We start from the raw sequence: 15,910 nt of genomic DNA on the forward strand, positions 1-15,910 counted from the left end.
CCTCTGCCTGCTGAAGGCTAGGTTCTCTCAAAATGATCATCCTGAAGCCTGTCTTCTAGGAAATCGGCCCTGCTTTATAAACGGACCTGCGGCCATCAGCAATCAACAGAACTTCGTGAAGTTGCCAGACCCGTTCAAACAGAGAGGACCAGAGCCCTCAGAGACCAGTGTCTCTGCCAGAGAGGCAGCAGTCTGAGTGAAGGCATCTCCTCCACAAATTCGCCCTGGCTCATCAGGGGGCTGTGCTGCGCAGGGGAAAGTACTAGGAAGCCACTGTTAGCACAAACCTATGCCCTATTTTCCAGTCCTGTTTCATCAGTAATAACGTTGATATTTTCATTTACTTCTTCTTGTTTCCTACTCTCTCTCACTTAATTCAGTCTTAACTGGGGGAGAAATGGGTATAATTTGCCCTCTGGAACCACTTTCCCTCCGTCTATCAAATGAGGATATGAGAGCGCCTACACTTCTCGGTTTTGTGAGGATTAAGTTACTACACAGGGATTTAGCACTCTCCCTCTCATGACAGGTGCTTACTAAATGCAAGATGTTATTATAAGCACTTTACAGTGTTTGTTTCATGAATTAGTACAGTCTCTGGGGATGACAGTCCTTTTGACCTCCAGACCCAAGGCCTGCTTGGTAGTTCCACTAGAAGCGAACATTTCATCTTTTCTCCAAAATCAGTTCCCCTCACCATCTTCTGTCAGAGAGGACCAACCCAGCGCTATCTTTCTGCTTCCATATCCAGGTCCCATCACTTTTTAATTCTACCTTCAGAAAACCCCTTGGATGCTTGTCTTCATTGCCCCCACCCTCATCACTTTGGGGTGACCCAACCTTGAGCTCCTGCAAGAACTTCTCACCGGTCTTTCTGCCTCCCTCTCTCTCCTTCCAAACCCCATGACAGAAACGGCTTCCAAGTCAGGCTTTCCTGAGCACCACTGAAGAAACGCAAAACACGGGCGCCTGGGAGGCTCGGTTGGTTAAGAGTCTGCCTTCAGCTCAGGTCACAAACCCAGGATCCGGGGATCAAGCCCCACATCAGGCTCCTTGCTCAGCGGGGAGTCTGTTCTCCCTCTGAATGCCGCTCCCCCTGCTTGTGTGCTCGCTCTCTCCAACACGTAAGTCAATACAATCTTTAAAAAGAAAGAAAAAGAAATGCAAAACAATTCCAAGAAGCAGTTCCAAATACCTATTTTTGATGTTGTTTTTTTTTTAAAGCACCAGCAGCACTACTGGAAGTAAGTACATGCCTTCCTGGGCGACTACTTGGGGAAAGTCCACACACATGAACCCTGACATTTAAGAAACTGCCCCGCCATCAATCATGGTACTGGAGAGCCACCTCACAGACACCATGTGAGAGATGCGGACAGACCTTCACTGCCTCGTCCACACTTGGGGAGCCCCTACTAGGGCTAGATAGTGAGGCACGAACAGCTCAGTCCACTGAGGGAGAGCATAAAGTCTCAGGTCAGGTGAACCTGTTTCTCAGGCAGTGCTGGCTTTGTTTAGGTTCTTCCTTTACATATTTGCTGTGATTCTGTCATCAAGGAAAAAATCATTTCTTCATTACCTGCTAGGGATTTTAGGCCCTAGCATGATTTTGGAATTCGAGTTCAAAATAAAGACTTCCAAAGAAGCAAATTCGCTTGAAAATAGCTGTGACGCTTGAGAATGAACATGTTCTATTTCTCAGATTTAAAGATTGGAAAGTCTTAACCCAGTTGTTGGGTCCTTGGTTTAAAACAATCCCCCCACTTCACCACCAGATGGCACTTGAGTCATGGTATGCTGAGACAGCTGGGTGGAGTTTGGGGCCACACCCCTATGGGACCGAGGGAGGCAGGTGTGTGGGCCACTTTCTTAACCAATCCTAACAAACGTGCCACTCCAGAACTGATTATTAAGGGCAAGAACAAAATACTTGATTATCGTCAAAGCAAGAGCAGAAAACCAAACAGGTGACTTGGAAGTTAATTTCACGTAAGAGTCTATGTGATTCTCCCTAGTCCCACCCTCCAGTTCCAGCCCTTCACCCCGTGAAAATGGCAGCTACTGCAGACTGACCACCCTCGAATCCCCCTGGCTTAGCATCTGGTCCCCATCTGCAGGCTCATTGCTGCTAAGACCCCCACCTTCCCTATGAGCGCAATTCTCCATGGTGCTATCCTGTAAGTATTCAGAAGCCATTCATTCATACAGGCTCTTTTTGACTCACCAAGCAGAAAGGAACTGGCTCACTGCTGGGCCTCAGTTCTCATAACCAAATACCATATTAAAACATGGCTGCCATCCCCTTTCTTCTTCCTCTACCAGATTTTATGGACCAATTCTGAACTTTGAAGGGCAGACACTGGACACTTCCACAGATGTTAAAAACTTATAGATTCCTCAAGCAAGCAAATCCTCAATCTGGACAAGTTTTCTTGACATCTCCTTCCTCAAGTAAAGAATTTTAAACTTAAAACTATAGTTGGCAGACCTAGCCTTTTTTGTTGGGGAGTAGGGAGTTCTCCTTGGAAGTAATGAAATAACCATTACCCACATATTTTGAACAGTTCTACTATCAAATATTAAGTTTCAGGGATGCCTGGGTGGCTCAGCTGGTTAAGCGTCTGCCTTCAGCTCAGGTCATGGTCCCAGGGTCCTTGCTCAGCAGGGAGCCCACTTCTCCCTCTGCCTGTCACTCCCCTCTGCTTATGCTCTGACAAATCAATAAAATCTAAAAAAAAAAAAAAAAAAGAAAGAAAAGAAAATTAAGTTTCCCTGCAAGGGCTATTCTGGAAGCAAAGAGTATATTACATGTTTAATCTTCCAATTAACCCATAATATGCCTCCTAGAGGCAAGCCATATGCATTACTTCTAAAATCTGGTCCAATTTCTGTTTTCTGGCCACTTCACTATACACCGGGACAACCTTCAAGCACATTCCACCAAACGTTGTGCAAGGAGGGACATGGGGCAGAACATCAAGTGATGGTGGTGGAAAAGGATGACAAATGCTCTTCCATGAAATCAGTTTCAAGGGGAATCAGCACAAGACACACTCCCAAGATAAAGAAAGAACCTCCATAATTATTTGTGACTATTCGTGACAGGTGCATTATTCAAATTATTCAAAAAGATGGATTTCTTTAAACCTTCTGTTTATGCCAGTGTTCAGGGAGATGAGTCTCTCAAGTTTATCAGATACAGTAATATAAGGGGTTGTTTTAAAACAAACAAGTGTCCTTGGATTCACTGTGTTTGAGATTTCAGATCCCATGGTGGCCGGCTACAGTGGAAAAACAAGGCCTACATTTAGTCTGAACACCAATTTCACTATTTGGGCAATCCACTCCCCTCATGAGATTTCAATCGCCCCATCTGAAAAGGAGATTTTTACTGCACTAATTGCTGTTGTGTTCACCTCTCTATTATCAAGATATGAAGAAGAATAAAAAACAACAAAATCTAGTCACTTCTGCTGCTATTTAAGTTGAAAAGCCTAAGAATCCAAGAATGAGAGTAAGGACAAGACGGTGCCACATCGCACACACAGGACACAGCCACCACCAACCTCTCTCTCAGCACCACACTTCTGATCAAAGACCAAGAGGCTGTCAATACCCTGAGCAGATATTCCGTATATTCAGCCAGTTTAATCTAAACTGGCAGGTCTCAATTTGGGGGCATCTCAGGATTCCTTTACACTTTCAAAAACTGAAGACCCCAAAAATATTTTATGTGAGTCATATCTATCACACTCTCTGATTTCTAACTACATTAGGAAGTTGCAGTAAGAAAAACAGTATGGTGTTGGCATAAAAACAGGCACAAAGATCCACGGAACAGAACACAGAGCATAGAAATAAACCCATGCATACGTGGCCAATTAATTTACAACAAAGGAGCAAAGAATATATACTGGGGAAAGAACAGTCGCAACAAATGGTGCTGGGAGAACTGGACAGCCACAGGCAAAAGAGTGAAAGTGGACCCTCGACTTACACCACACATAAAAATTAACTCAAAGTGGATTAAAGACTTAAATGTAAGCCCTGTAACCATACAACTCCTAGAAGAAACACAGGCAGTAAGCTCCCTGACGTAGGTCTTGGTGATGTTTTTTTTTTTTTAATATGACACCAAAAGCAACAAAAGTAAAAATACACAGGTGGGGCTACATCAAACTTAAAACCTTCTGCCCAGGGGCGCCTGGGTGGCTCAGTGGGTTAAGCCGCTGCCTTCGGCTCAGGTCATGATCTCAGGGTCCTGGGATCGAGTCCCACATCGGGCTCTCTGCTCAGCAGGGAGCCTGCTTCCCTCTCTCTCTGCCTGCCTCTCTGTTTACTTGTGATCTCTCTCTGTCAAATAAATAAATAATAAAAAAAAAAACCTTCTGCCCAGCAAATGAAACCAACAACAAAATGAAAAGGCAAGCTATTGGATGGGAGAAAACATTAGCAAATCATGTATCTGGTAAGGGAGTAATATCTAAAATAAATAAAGAACTCATACAACCCAACAGAAAAAAAAAATTTTTCATTAAAAATGGGCAGAGGCCCTAAAGAGACATTTTTCCAAAGACCTACAGGTGGCAAAGGGGCACATGAAAAGATGCTCATCATCATTATTCATCAGGGAAATGCAAATCAAAATTGCAATAAGACATCACCTCACACCTGTCAGAATGGCCAGTATCAAAAATACAAGAAATATTAAGTGTTGGTGAGGATGTGGAAAAAAGGGAACCCCCATGCACTGTTTGTGGGAATGTAAACTGGTGCAACCACTATAAAAAACAGTATGGAGCCTCATCAAAAAATTAAAAATAGAACTACCGTATGATTCAGCAGTTCCGCTTCTGGGTATTTATTCAAAGAAAATGAAAACACTGACTCCAAAAGACATCTGCACCCTCATATTCATTGCACCATTATTTACAATAGCCAAGATGTGGAAACAACCCAGATAATCTACCAATGAATACCAATGAATTCTTTTTATCTAACAAGAATGTGATACACATACACATACACACACACACACATAGAATATTATTCAGCATAAAAAAGAATGTTCCCTACTTGAGTACTCTCAATCTACAAGTAGTGGCTCCTCTCCGCATCTCTAGCCCTGTGTTTCTTTTAAAGTTGTCTTTGCCCATCTTCGTGGTTAACCTCCTATTACTAGTAATTCTTCATATTAAATTTCCCTGCTCAAATTACTGGTATGGTTTATTTCTCTTTTACCTTTTTTTTTTTTTTAAGATTTATTATTTGACAGAGAGAGACACAGTGAGAGGGAACACAAGCAGAGGGAGTGGGAGAGGAAGAAGCAGGCTTCCTGCTGAGCAGGGAGCCCGATTGCAGGGCTCAATCCCAGGACCCTGGGATCATGACCTGAGCCAAAAGCAGATGCTTAGCGACTGAGCCACCCAGGGACCCCATCGTTTCTTTCTCTTGAATGGATCCTGAACCCGAAATGATACCATCATTATCTGTAAAACGTAAAAGAGAATGCGTATTTCCTAAATCACTAAGAAAATTAAAGCCCAGGACATTACAGTCTATTTAGGAAATGAGAGGGTATCAGTGAGAAAGCATAAAACATGATCACAGAAGACCAAAGTCAGTAATTAACATAAAAGCAAATGGATTAGTCTCCCTTATTAAATTGCAAAAATTCTCCAAATGGGATGAAATATAAAATCCAACAAAACATCCTATTTAGAGATAGTAAACTATTATATACAGAGAAGTTTAAAAAAAGACAACTTATCAAACAAATATAAATAACCAAAAAAGAATATTCCAATCTCAAAGAGGTAAATTTCAAAGCAGAAGTATAAAGGAGAAAAAGAGTAACTTTATAGACTAGCAAGTCTTTTATGAATGACCCCAACAGACACAAGAATTTATGTACTAAACAACAGTATCAAAATGTATGAAACAAAAGCTTGAAAGACAAACAAGCTGAAATTGAGAAAAAGATCTAGAAGATTTTAAGACACTTATACAAGATAAGAAAATAAAGTTTGAATAATATAATTAGAATGGCTGAATACTGTTCGTTCACCTCTGTCGCATACAAACTGCATAAAGCTTCACTTAAAACATTCATACAACTGTTTTTAAAATGCTGGGCCCCAAAACCTCAATTTTTTTTGAAAGATTTCATTTATTTATTTGACAGAGAGAAAGCACAAGTGGGCAGAGCAGCACACAGAGAGAGAGGGAAAAGCAGGCTCCCCGCTGAACAGGGAGCCCGATGCAGGTCTCAGTCAGGACCTGAGCTGAAGGCAGCCGCTTAACCAAATGAGCCACCCAGGAGTCCACAAAACCTCAATTCTAAAAAGCAGAAACTACATAAGCCATATTTCCTTGCTACAAGGTAAAAAATGCTACAAGTAGCAACAATTAAAAAAAAAAAAAAAAGCCAACCACACAGAAATTTTTAAATATTCTTATTTAACCAAAAATTTAAGACATAATAATAAACTACTTAGAAAACAAGACACAAAAGTAGCTGGGATATCTGAAATTAGAGATAACCAAAACCCTTCATTTGTATACAAATAAGAACAAAAACATCAGACTCAAACAGGGCAAGAAACTCTACGGAAAACAAAAGAAATACACATAAAATGAAAAATTAATATATTTTAAAACAAATGACAAGTGATAAATCCAAACACCAGGGTTTTTTCTGAAGGGAAAAAAGATTACCTTTAGCAAGTCAAATCAAGGGGAAAAAAATAGGAAATGGTAAAACTAAGGTCAATTTCTTTAACTTACAAGTAACAGACTTAATATAAGAGATTTCTTACTCTCTATTAAAATCCTCTGCAAATAAATGTCTTAAATTCCGACCAAATTAAGTTTTCTGGAAAAGTATAAATTACTTAAATTTAGCAAATAACAAACACAAAAGGAGAAATACATTTTAAAACAAAATTTTTTAAAACAAAATTTTAAAATCAAATTTAAAGATACTTCCATTTAAAAAGAGGTAACATAGTCACAGAAGAAACTGTTAGCAAGAAATTACTTCCCAAAAAGGCTCCCAGATCAGAAGTTTCTTAAGCGCAATCCTTCAATCTTCAATGGAACAAATCACTCCAGTAACATAACTGCTTGATGCAAAGAAAAATATACGTAGTTATCCTATTCATCTTACACAGCTAGCAAAATCCCCATGTCAAAAATTGGACTCGGACACCTAGGTGACTCGGTTGGGTGAGCACACCACTCTTGATCTCAGCTCAGGTCTTGACCTCAGGGTTGTGAGTCCAGCCCTGTGTTTGGGCTCCACCCTAGATCCAGATGTGGAGCCTACTTTAAAAAAAAAAAAAGGACAACAGCCCAAGAGACTAAACTCACTTAGTAAAAACGCAATTTTCCTAAATAATCTATTAGCAAATCAAATTCTACAGGGCCAATAGAGCAGTCACATTTTAGGAGAAATGTACGGTAGGACATCATACTTCACAACTAATTTTCCCAGAAAAGTAGATTTGAAAAATAGGGAGGATAAAATGGTTGGACAGCGTAACCTGCTGTTAGGTATTTTTTTCTTTGGAGACTGCATTTTCTTATCTCAGTGTTATTTCTAATATTTCAAAGAGATCTCACTCATGCTGGTGGGGTTTTTTTTGGCTCTTTATCGTAATTAATTTCTGTCCCAAAGTTACTGAGACTTAAACATGCTTTCCAACACTACTTTTAACACAATCACTTAATGAATGCTTGTAAGAGAATTCGATAAATGTAAACGTGAAAACAGTTACCAGAATCGCTCTCGGAGTCCTGTTGGTAAAGAACCCTGGGCTTTCCAGGGTACTAACAAAGATGATGCAGAGCTATCTGCCAGTTAAACCTGCACTGCTATAGGGCGAAAGCATTCACCGTCTGTCTACAATGCACCGAGACTGCCAGTTCTGAAATTATGCAAACCTTGGTCACTTTTTAAAATTCCTAACAGACTGTAAACACCTCAAAGCAGGAGTCATGCCTACGTTATTCAATGTTCTATCTCCACGACTCTGACACTGGGTATATAGTTAATAAATATCTGATGACTTCATGAATGAATCCCTCCTTCCCTCCTTTTAGTCCCTAGGATTCTTAAGATTGGGAAACTTCCCAGGTAAGTCCAACATACTGTAGCTAACTAATAACTGTCCCAAAAGATTTCATGTGAATTATAAAGTACAGGTCTTCCCATTCCTACCCATTCCCCAAATTCTATACTTGTGTAATGAACTTGCTAAGATAAACACAAAGCTTTACTAAAGTTCAACAGCCTTATTAAAATTAATCTTTAACATGCCTTTGTCAAAAAGACATTTACAAGAAAAGGACAGGTCGATAAAAATTTAATCTTTTGAGTCCTAATCCATAAATTGTGTGAGTAGCTGAGCAGAGAAGACATCTTCCCTAAAGTTAAACTGAGGGGGAAAAGAAAAAAAACCAAACCCTAAGGTGTTAAAATGTTAATCTATCTTGTCAGTGTACTGAGAAACAGTACTCTTTGCTAAAACAAAGCCACAAAAGGACTCCTCTTAAGGAATTAAGATACTGGATCACCATTTTGATTACCCAAGAGTTACTCATTAAATATGACACAGAGTACATACTTGCTGGTTTGTGGGCACTTTAAGTATCTAATTACTTCAAACAAAAGGCTACACTCTCAATTTTTTATATTTTGTTTTTATTCAAGAGTTTACTCACAGGCAGTACTTAAAATCAGGCTTTTAAAATTAAAGGCCAAAACTAAAAAAATTTTGCAAATATGACACTGCTAAAAGAATGATCATCTTAATAATTTAAACCCTAAAATGTCCTGTGGAGTTAAAGTCTTTATACGTAGACTGTGTAAGATCGATATCATTTAAAATAAACAAATGAAAAGCCACAGATTGTGGGCAAATTTGTCAATGAAGATAATCATCAGTTTCAGCCTTCCAGAGTATGAAAACCAGTAATTAATTCATCTTGTGACAGAATATAAACTATGTTCAGAATTTGGACTTTAAAGTCTCTTTCTCCAGCAGCAAGTCAGCATATCTATGCTGAAGTTCTTTTTCTCTTTCCTGCTGTCGCTGAACATCTTCTTTTAGACACTTGAAGAGACAAAAATATTAAATAATTATTTCATATGCAAACACACTGAAAATTAAAAATATCTTACGGTACTTTATCATCTTACAAATAGCTGAGCTACATCATGACTCTTAAGAGGTAAGTATTCCGCCAGAGAAACAAGAAATAGCAACTACTTGCGCTATAAAACCAGTACTGCAACCATTCTCTGGCCAAATGACTACCATCCTGTTGTAAAGTCTTTGCTGCCATCTCAGATAAACAAACCACTGTCACCCTATCAACACCCCCAAACGCACTTCAATAAGCCCTGACGGCCCTATACCTGGGCAGCAACTATCATGCACACTTGGGAAATAAAGTTAAACTAAATCCCACCAAAGGAATTTGCTGCTTTAGAATGACCAGCTATATTTCCAGCATTCTAAATTATAAAACAGACACTGGTTAAATGTACCTCAGAGAGCTATAAGGATGGGATGCAATTAAGCTTAAGAGAGACAAATCACAAGGGTTACTCTTCTATTTCACAGTGTATCAATAAACAAACCAGAAAATTAGTAAAGGAAAAGCCATTGTACCCATCACTGGCCTGGTCTAACCATCTACACACAGACAATTCTAGATAAGGAAGTCAAAAACTTCAGGCTTTCATTGAAAAAAGCCAGACAGTATCAACTTCAGAGATAGTCTACACAGGAAAAAAGAAAAAACAGGAAAGCCCTGGTAATTCTTTGCAGTTCTCTTTTTAAGCAATGCTGCGAAGCAATAATGTTACCTCTAGCCTCCGGGGAATGGCAGAATCTTCATGTTTCTTGAGTTCTTCAAAAGTGCGTAACTCCAAGTATGCCTGCTCAATTTGGTCCCATAAGTCATTCAACTGTTTCATGAGCCCCATAGCACGAGACTGGTAACCCCCAAGCAAAATTTTCATCTTCTTCTCCATCTTTGCAGCTCTCTTGGCTTCCGTTGTCATGTGACCCCTGTTTATCTGGGGGTCGGGGGAAGATCACATCAGCAGGCATGAGAAAAGCAGGTTAAATAACAGAACAAAAAAGGCACTACTGGTTCGTTTATCTCCTCAAAGCAAAGGTACATCAGAATTCCTTATATAACACAAAATTTGGCCTGAGAAGGGTTTGTCTTGCACTAGAAAGGTTTCACAGTTTAGTCCCACGTCATCTATCTATGGTAACTTCACCCAGGATTCAACTTCAAAGCAAGCTTGAATTTTGTAGTATAAGAAAAACTAATCTCTACTTCTGAAAATAACTTCTGCTATCATTAATCTGCATTGATTTGAGGACTGGCAGAGACCCATCTTTACCACCTTTATCCCCAAAATGTACTTCTATACAATATGATGACTACAGCTAACACTGCTGTATGATATACAGAAGGTGTGAAAAGAGTAAACCTTAAGATCACAAGAGGACATTTTTTCTTTTTTTCTTTTCTTCTTTCTTCCTTTTTATTTTATCTATATGAGATGATGGAGGTTAACTGAATCTTTCACAATAATCATTTCACAACACATGTAAATAAAACCACCATCCTGAATACCTAAAGTTTATACAATGATGAACATCAATTATTTCTCAATAAAAGTCGGGAAAATGCACTTCTGTATTATACATCTAGTACATTTTTAACCACTGAATAATGCCCAACTGATGCACCATAGTTGTAACCGAAATACAACCCCCTTAAATTATAAATATTTATTTTTAGAATGTTTTAATTTTAAATGTGGCACAAAACCCATTAAAGGAAAAAGAATATCACATTTGGCAAAGAAAAAAAATCTTCAGTTTTTGAAAAGTTGAAGACACCAGAAAATTGAGACAGTTTTCCTATTAATATGGATGTTGAAAAATAATAAATAAATAAATATGTATACTGAGCACAGATGGGCTGCCTCCTCAACTCATTCTAAAAATTAGGGGGAAAGAATTCAAACTCACTAAAGAAGAGGAGGAGGACCATTAACAAAGCAATCTATCAACAAAATTCTAGAGTTGATGCAGGGGAGAGAAAGCCCCAGTTGAGAGTCCAAGGAGAGATGGTTGAGAAGGAAACAGGTGTGTAATAAAGAATCCCATTCATGTAACACCTACTCTTGGTGTATATTCTAAGTCCCACAATATAATCACTTTGCATTTTTTTTTAATCACTTTGTATTTTAAAGTGATCTGCAAATACATGTTTTCAACAAATGACACATACAAATTATGAGGTCGGAACCACAAGAATAATGATTAAATCTGTGTTACCGTCCTATGCATGTGTCTGTTTTCTTTCCTCCCTCCCTCCCTCTCTCAACTTACTTCCTCTCTCCCCACTCTCCCACCCCACCTCAACGGATTCCGTCAAGTGACTCCAAAACTAAGTACTTTCAAGATAATGTACACCCAAATGACAATCCATAAAAAGCTAGTAAGCTTTTATTCGTGTGCAATTCATTTGAATAATAAATGTCCTTTATAAAGGAGCCATTTTCCTCTTATAGATAACAAATCAAAGTAAGTTCCATGGCAATGATGTGTGTCTAAGGAAACTGGGTGGAGTCAGGCAGCACAGGAGAGAGGGCAGCGAGTCACTCTCGCCCCCCAGCGTTGCCACACCGCTGTTCTCAGTTGATGCAAATTATTTAAACGTTCTTTCCCCATCAGTAAAATGGCAATCACTGCTGTAAGTTATTATGGAGCTTAAGTAAGACAACAGATGTCAAACCCTTAGCCTCCCAGTGATTAGCATGGAGGAAACAGTTAACAAATGTCAGGTCTGATTACAATTATCTTATATATACTAAGAGTTTAACCATTTTGCTCTCCCCTCTCCAATGGACCAAGGGATTAATGATGAGGCTTTAAAACCTTAAAATCCCAACTTTAATAAAAAATGACCCAGAATCCTTCCTAAAAATAAAGCAAGGAAAAAATAGCTGTTTCTTCTTTTAAGAAGGCAGTTTGCCTCTCGAGGACAACCACAGCAAGTAACAGGTACTGGAACGTGTATTCTCGAGCCAGTGGCTTTCAACTCCAGCTCAACTTTAGACTCATCTGCAGAGCTTTTCAAATCTATCAGTGCCAGTGCCCTAAACCCATAGACCCTTATTTAAATGGTCTCAGACCTTGGTATTTTTAAAGCCCCCAGATGACTCTACTAGGCAATCAGGATAGAGTTGCACCCAATTTCTTACACTGTAATTCAACATGTTCTAAGATACTCGAATCATATGTGGACTCAAATAAACATTCCAAAAACCTAACATTAACAGCACAGAATTTCAAATTAATATACACAGCACATTTTTTCTGAGAGAGTAAATGAGCAGGAGAGCAGAGGGGGGTAAAGGAAAGGGAGGGGGGAGGGAAAGAGAATCTCAAGCAGACTCCCTGCTGAGCACAGAGCCCTACCACAGGGCTCAGTCTCACCACCCTGAGATCATGACGCAACCCGAAATCAAGAGTCTGATACTTAACCAACTAAGCCACCCAGGCACCCCTATACATAGCACATTTTAAAAATCAGACGTACAAATTTTCATTTTCATTGGTTAAGATAATTCAATTAGCTATGCACTCCATGAATATTCAATTTCCAATTTGGTAAAACAGCATAATATTTATGTTCTAAAAGTGTTTAATTAGTCATCAGGGCACATGTAGAATGACTGATACCTCATAACTGGGCATTACCTCACCTCCTACAGTTGAGTTATTACGCTTCCCAAACTATCAAGGATTTTAAAACTGCAAAGTTGCTAGCTTCCATTTCATGCTAACAATTTCATTTAATTTAGCTCAAGCTTTATATAAAATCTTATGGCTCAAATATTGTACCTAAGATTCCAAGAAAATATGGAAATAAACTATACCAAAAAAATTAAGCACAGGAAAAAATTAATTTATAGTCAAATAACTACATAAATTTAGTCACAAAAAATGTAAGAAAAAGTAAATGCAGCTTTAAACATCCAATTTAAGCTCAGTTACCTGCCATCTGATCTTTAAAATGTGAGGGAAGATTATCTGTAAACTTTGTAAAATGTTCAACCTATACCTGCTCAATGTGCTTTAGGAGCGAAAAACACTAACCTATAAGGTCTGGCTTTTTTCTAGCCAAGAAACCTCAAACATGAAATGTACATGGATTCATGGAACAGAATTGCCTTAAATTAGTCCAACCCCCCCAACCCATACTCATACACCACAGAACATTAAAAGTCCCAACAAGGTGTAAGACCTTATTGTTTAAAATATAAAAAACAAAAAAGAAAGAAAAAAGAAAACTATACTGTGACTTAACCAAATTCGTATTTCTAAGCCTTTCTAAAAAAAATTAAGTATTAGCAATTGCCATTCCTGAAGGACAACTTATATTGAACAAAACAATACTGGCCTAAGAAGCTTCCACAGTACGTTAGAACTGAGTTACAAAACTTTTTTTTTTTTTTCCAAATCCTTATCTGCACTTATAAATGCACTTCAAATTCTTCTTAAAACATCTAATAGAGGGCGCCTGGGTGGCTCAGTTGGTTAAGCGCCTGCCTTCAGCTCGGGTCATGATCCTGGAGTCCCAGGATCGAGTCCCGGGATTGAGTCCCGCATCAGGCTCCCAGCTCCGCGGGGAGGCTGCTTCTCCCTCTGACCTTCTCCTCGCTCATGCTCTCACTGTCTCTCTCTCTCTCTCTCAAATAAATAATTTTTTAAAAAAAAACCATCTAATAGAGATAGTAGCAGAGATAGGAGTGGAGATAAGGTTACTTTGTAAATTTGTCACCAGACAAACCTACCAGATATGGTTAGAACGGAAGCTTATGCTTTATTTATATATCAGCACAAAATTTCTAATAATACTGAATAAAATTCACTATTAGAAAACTGTGCCTAGGGGTACCTGGGGTGGTTCGGTGGGTTAAGCATCTGCCTTCCACTCAAGTCATGATCTCAGGGTGCTGTGATGGAGCCCTGAGTCGAGCTCCATGCTCAGCAGGGAGCCTGCTTCTCCCTCTCCCTGTCACTACCTCAGTCTCTCTCTAATAAATAAAATCTTTAGGGGAAAAAAAAAAGAAAACTCTATGAGAAAATTAAAAGTAGGATAACACTTGATATAATTAAAGCTGACTACATCCAAACTGAAAGAGTAAAAATTCAATCCAAAAGAGATGAATGAGAATGTATCTATATATCAATGTGTGGGGGATACCAAACTGACAAATTTCATGTACTGTAACTCAGTTTTACAATACAATGTTTGGAATTTGCTTCAAAATAATGGGAAAGGGAAAACAACATACAAAAAACAAAAGCAGCTGTGAGTTGATACCCCTAGCTGGATGCTAACACTTGAGGACTCATTAAACTCATCTATGTTAGGGTATATTTGAGAACTCCCATAATAAAAAGGTTCTATAAAATTCAAATTCAGTATCTACTGCAGAGGCTATTTTGTTAAGACTGTACACCACAAACCATGAAACATCAATACAGTGAAATATAAGAGACATCAAAATTTACAAGTATGTCAGATTTCAACACACCAAAATGTATATACGAAATGTTAAATTACAATCCACAATTATGTTAAAATCCATTTTTACTAACCAAAATCTGAGCCTTAAGCCTTACTCAATCTCTCTGTGAAAATCAACCATGTCTCAAATTTCAGACAGTCATCAAAATTTATAGAATAAAAACTCAGCCACTCTGTTGTTCAAGGTACCAAAAGTTACTTCTTGATATCTGAGTATCAAACCAAGTTTAATTCAATTCAGGTAACACTAAGGGTGTTGACAGACCTGAAGAGACAGGGAGAGAATTTCCATTCACTAAACCTAATTGCAAGGCACACAGTATCTCATTTAATCTTATAGTATCTCAAACTCTCACTTATGTGAGATAAAAACTATTAGCCACTCAAATATTACAGGTAAGGAAAAATATTACAGGTGAGGCTCAGAGAGGTTAAGTAACTTGCCCTAGGCCAAACAGCAATGAAGTGAAGCAGCTACGGAATGTGTCCTACTTCAAAGTTCAACAAATTAGGCCACACCTAATGGACAAACGTCCTCCTTGCCTCAGCCCCTGAAATGCAAACATGCCTGAAGAAATTCTAGCTGTGGGTCTAAATGGCTTAATGCCATCAGACAGTTCCCTGAAAAACAAGTTATTCTAGACACACATAAACAAGATCTTAATTTAATGGATCTGCCCATCATTCTTTCCCTGAGACATTAGCCTACAAGAATTTTATCTAACACTTGAAAAAAGCTTTGACTTTCCCCAGCTTATACTTTTAAATTCCTAATTCTTTTATTCTTAACAAGCTATAAAATCATAAGAAAACAAATATCTCTCAGAAAGGTTTTACAGGGAAGAAAAGGTTATTCAATAACTTGTTAAGAAGTTGGACAGAATATAACTAGTGTATTAATTACTTGGGGATTTTGCCAAAGCTGTTCTTTGCCACAACTTTATAAATGAGAGCAAGTGATCAGGTTTCTTTTTTTTTTTTAATGATATTTGTAATAGTATACTATTAAATTAACAAAGTAGTATATGGTGATTCCAATTCAGTTCTAAACACCTTCCTCCTTTAATCCACACATAGATGCATATGGTAATTTTTTTCTATCTCTAGTCATACATACATACACACACACACATATATAAATAAACATATACATGCACACATATGCATTCCTCAAAATGTTTAAGGCAATTATGTCTGGATGGTAGGTTTCTTTTCAAATTGTTTTTTAATTTCTTTTTAAACTTTCTACAAAGTACAGGTATTATTTTTAGAAAAA

General features: G+C 38.3%; 1 protein-coding gene across 2 annotated transcripts in view; it reads right to left on the reverse strand.

Annotated features, from left to right (window-relative positions):
• Positions 1–8,687: 8,687 nt before the first annotated feature.
• Positions 8,688–15,910, reverse strand: part of LOC111147582 (cell division cycle 5 like) — a 47,367-nt gene continuing 40,144 nt past the window's right edge. For both annotated transcript variants that reach the window (XM_022503695.1, XM_022503696.1), the window contains exons 15-16: positions 9,875–10,087; positions 8,688–9,116 (exon numbers count right to left, since the gene is read on the reverse strand). In XM_022503695.1, the coding sequence (XP_022359403.1) occupies positions 9,012–9,116; positions 9,875–10,087 (318 nt within the window). In that variant the 3' untranslated portion in view covers positions 8,688–9,011. The remainder of the gene's footprint in view (positions 9,117–9,874; positions 10,088–15,910) is intronic.

This window comes from Enhydra lutris, unplaced genomic scaffold (assembly GCF_002288905.1).
Source record: "Enhydra lutris kenyoni isolate GAN:26980312 unplaced genomic scaffold, ASM228890v2 scaffoldscaffold17, whole genome shotgun sequence".
NCBI classification, from domain to species: Eukaryota; Metazoa; Chordata; class Mammalia; order Carnivora; family Mustelidae; genus Enhydra; species Enhydra lutris.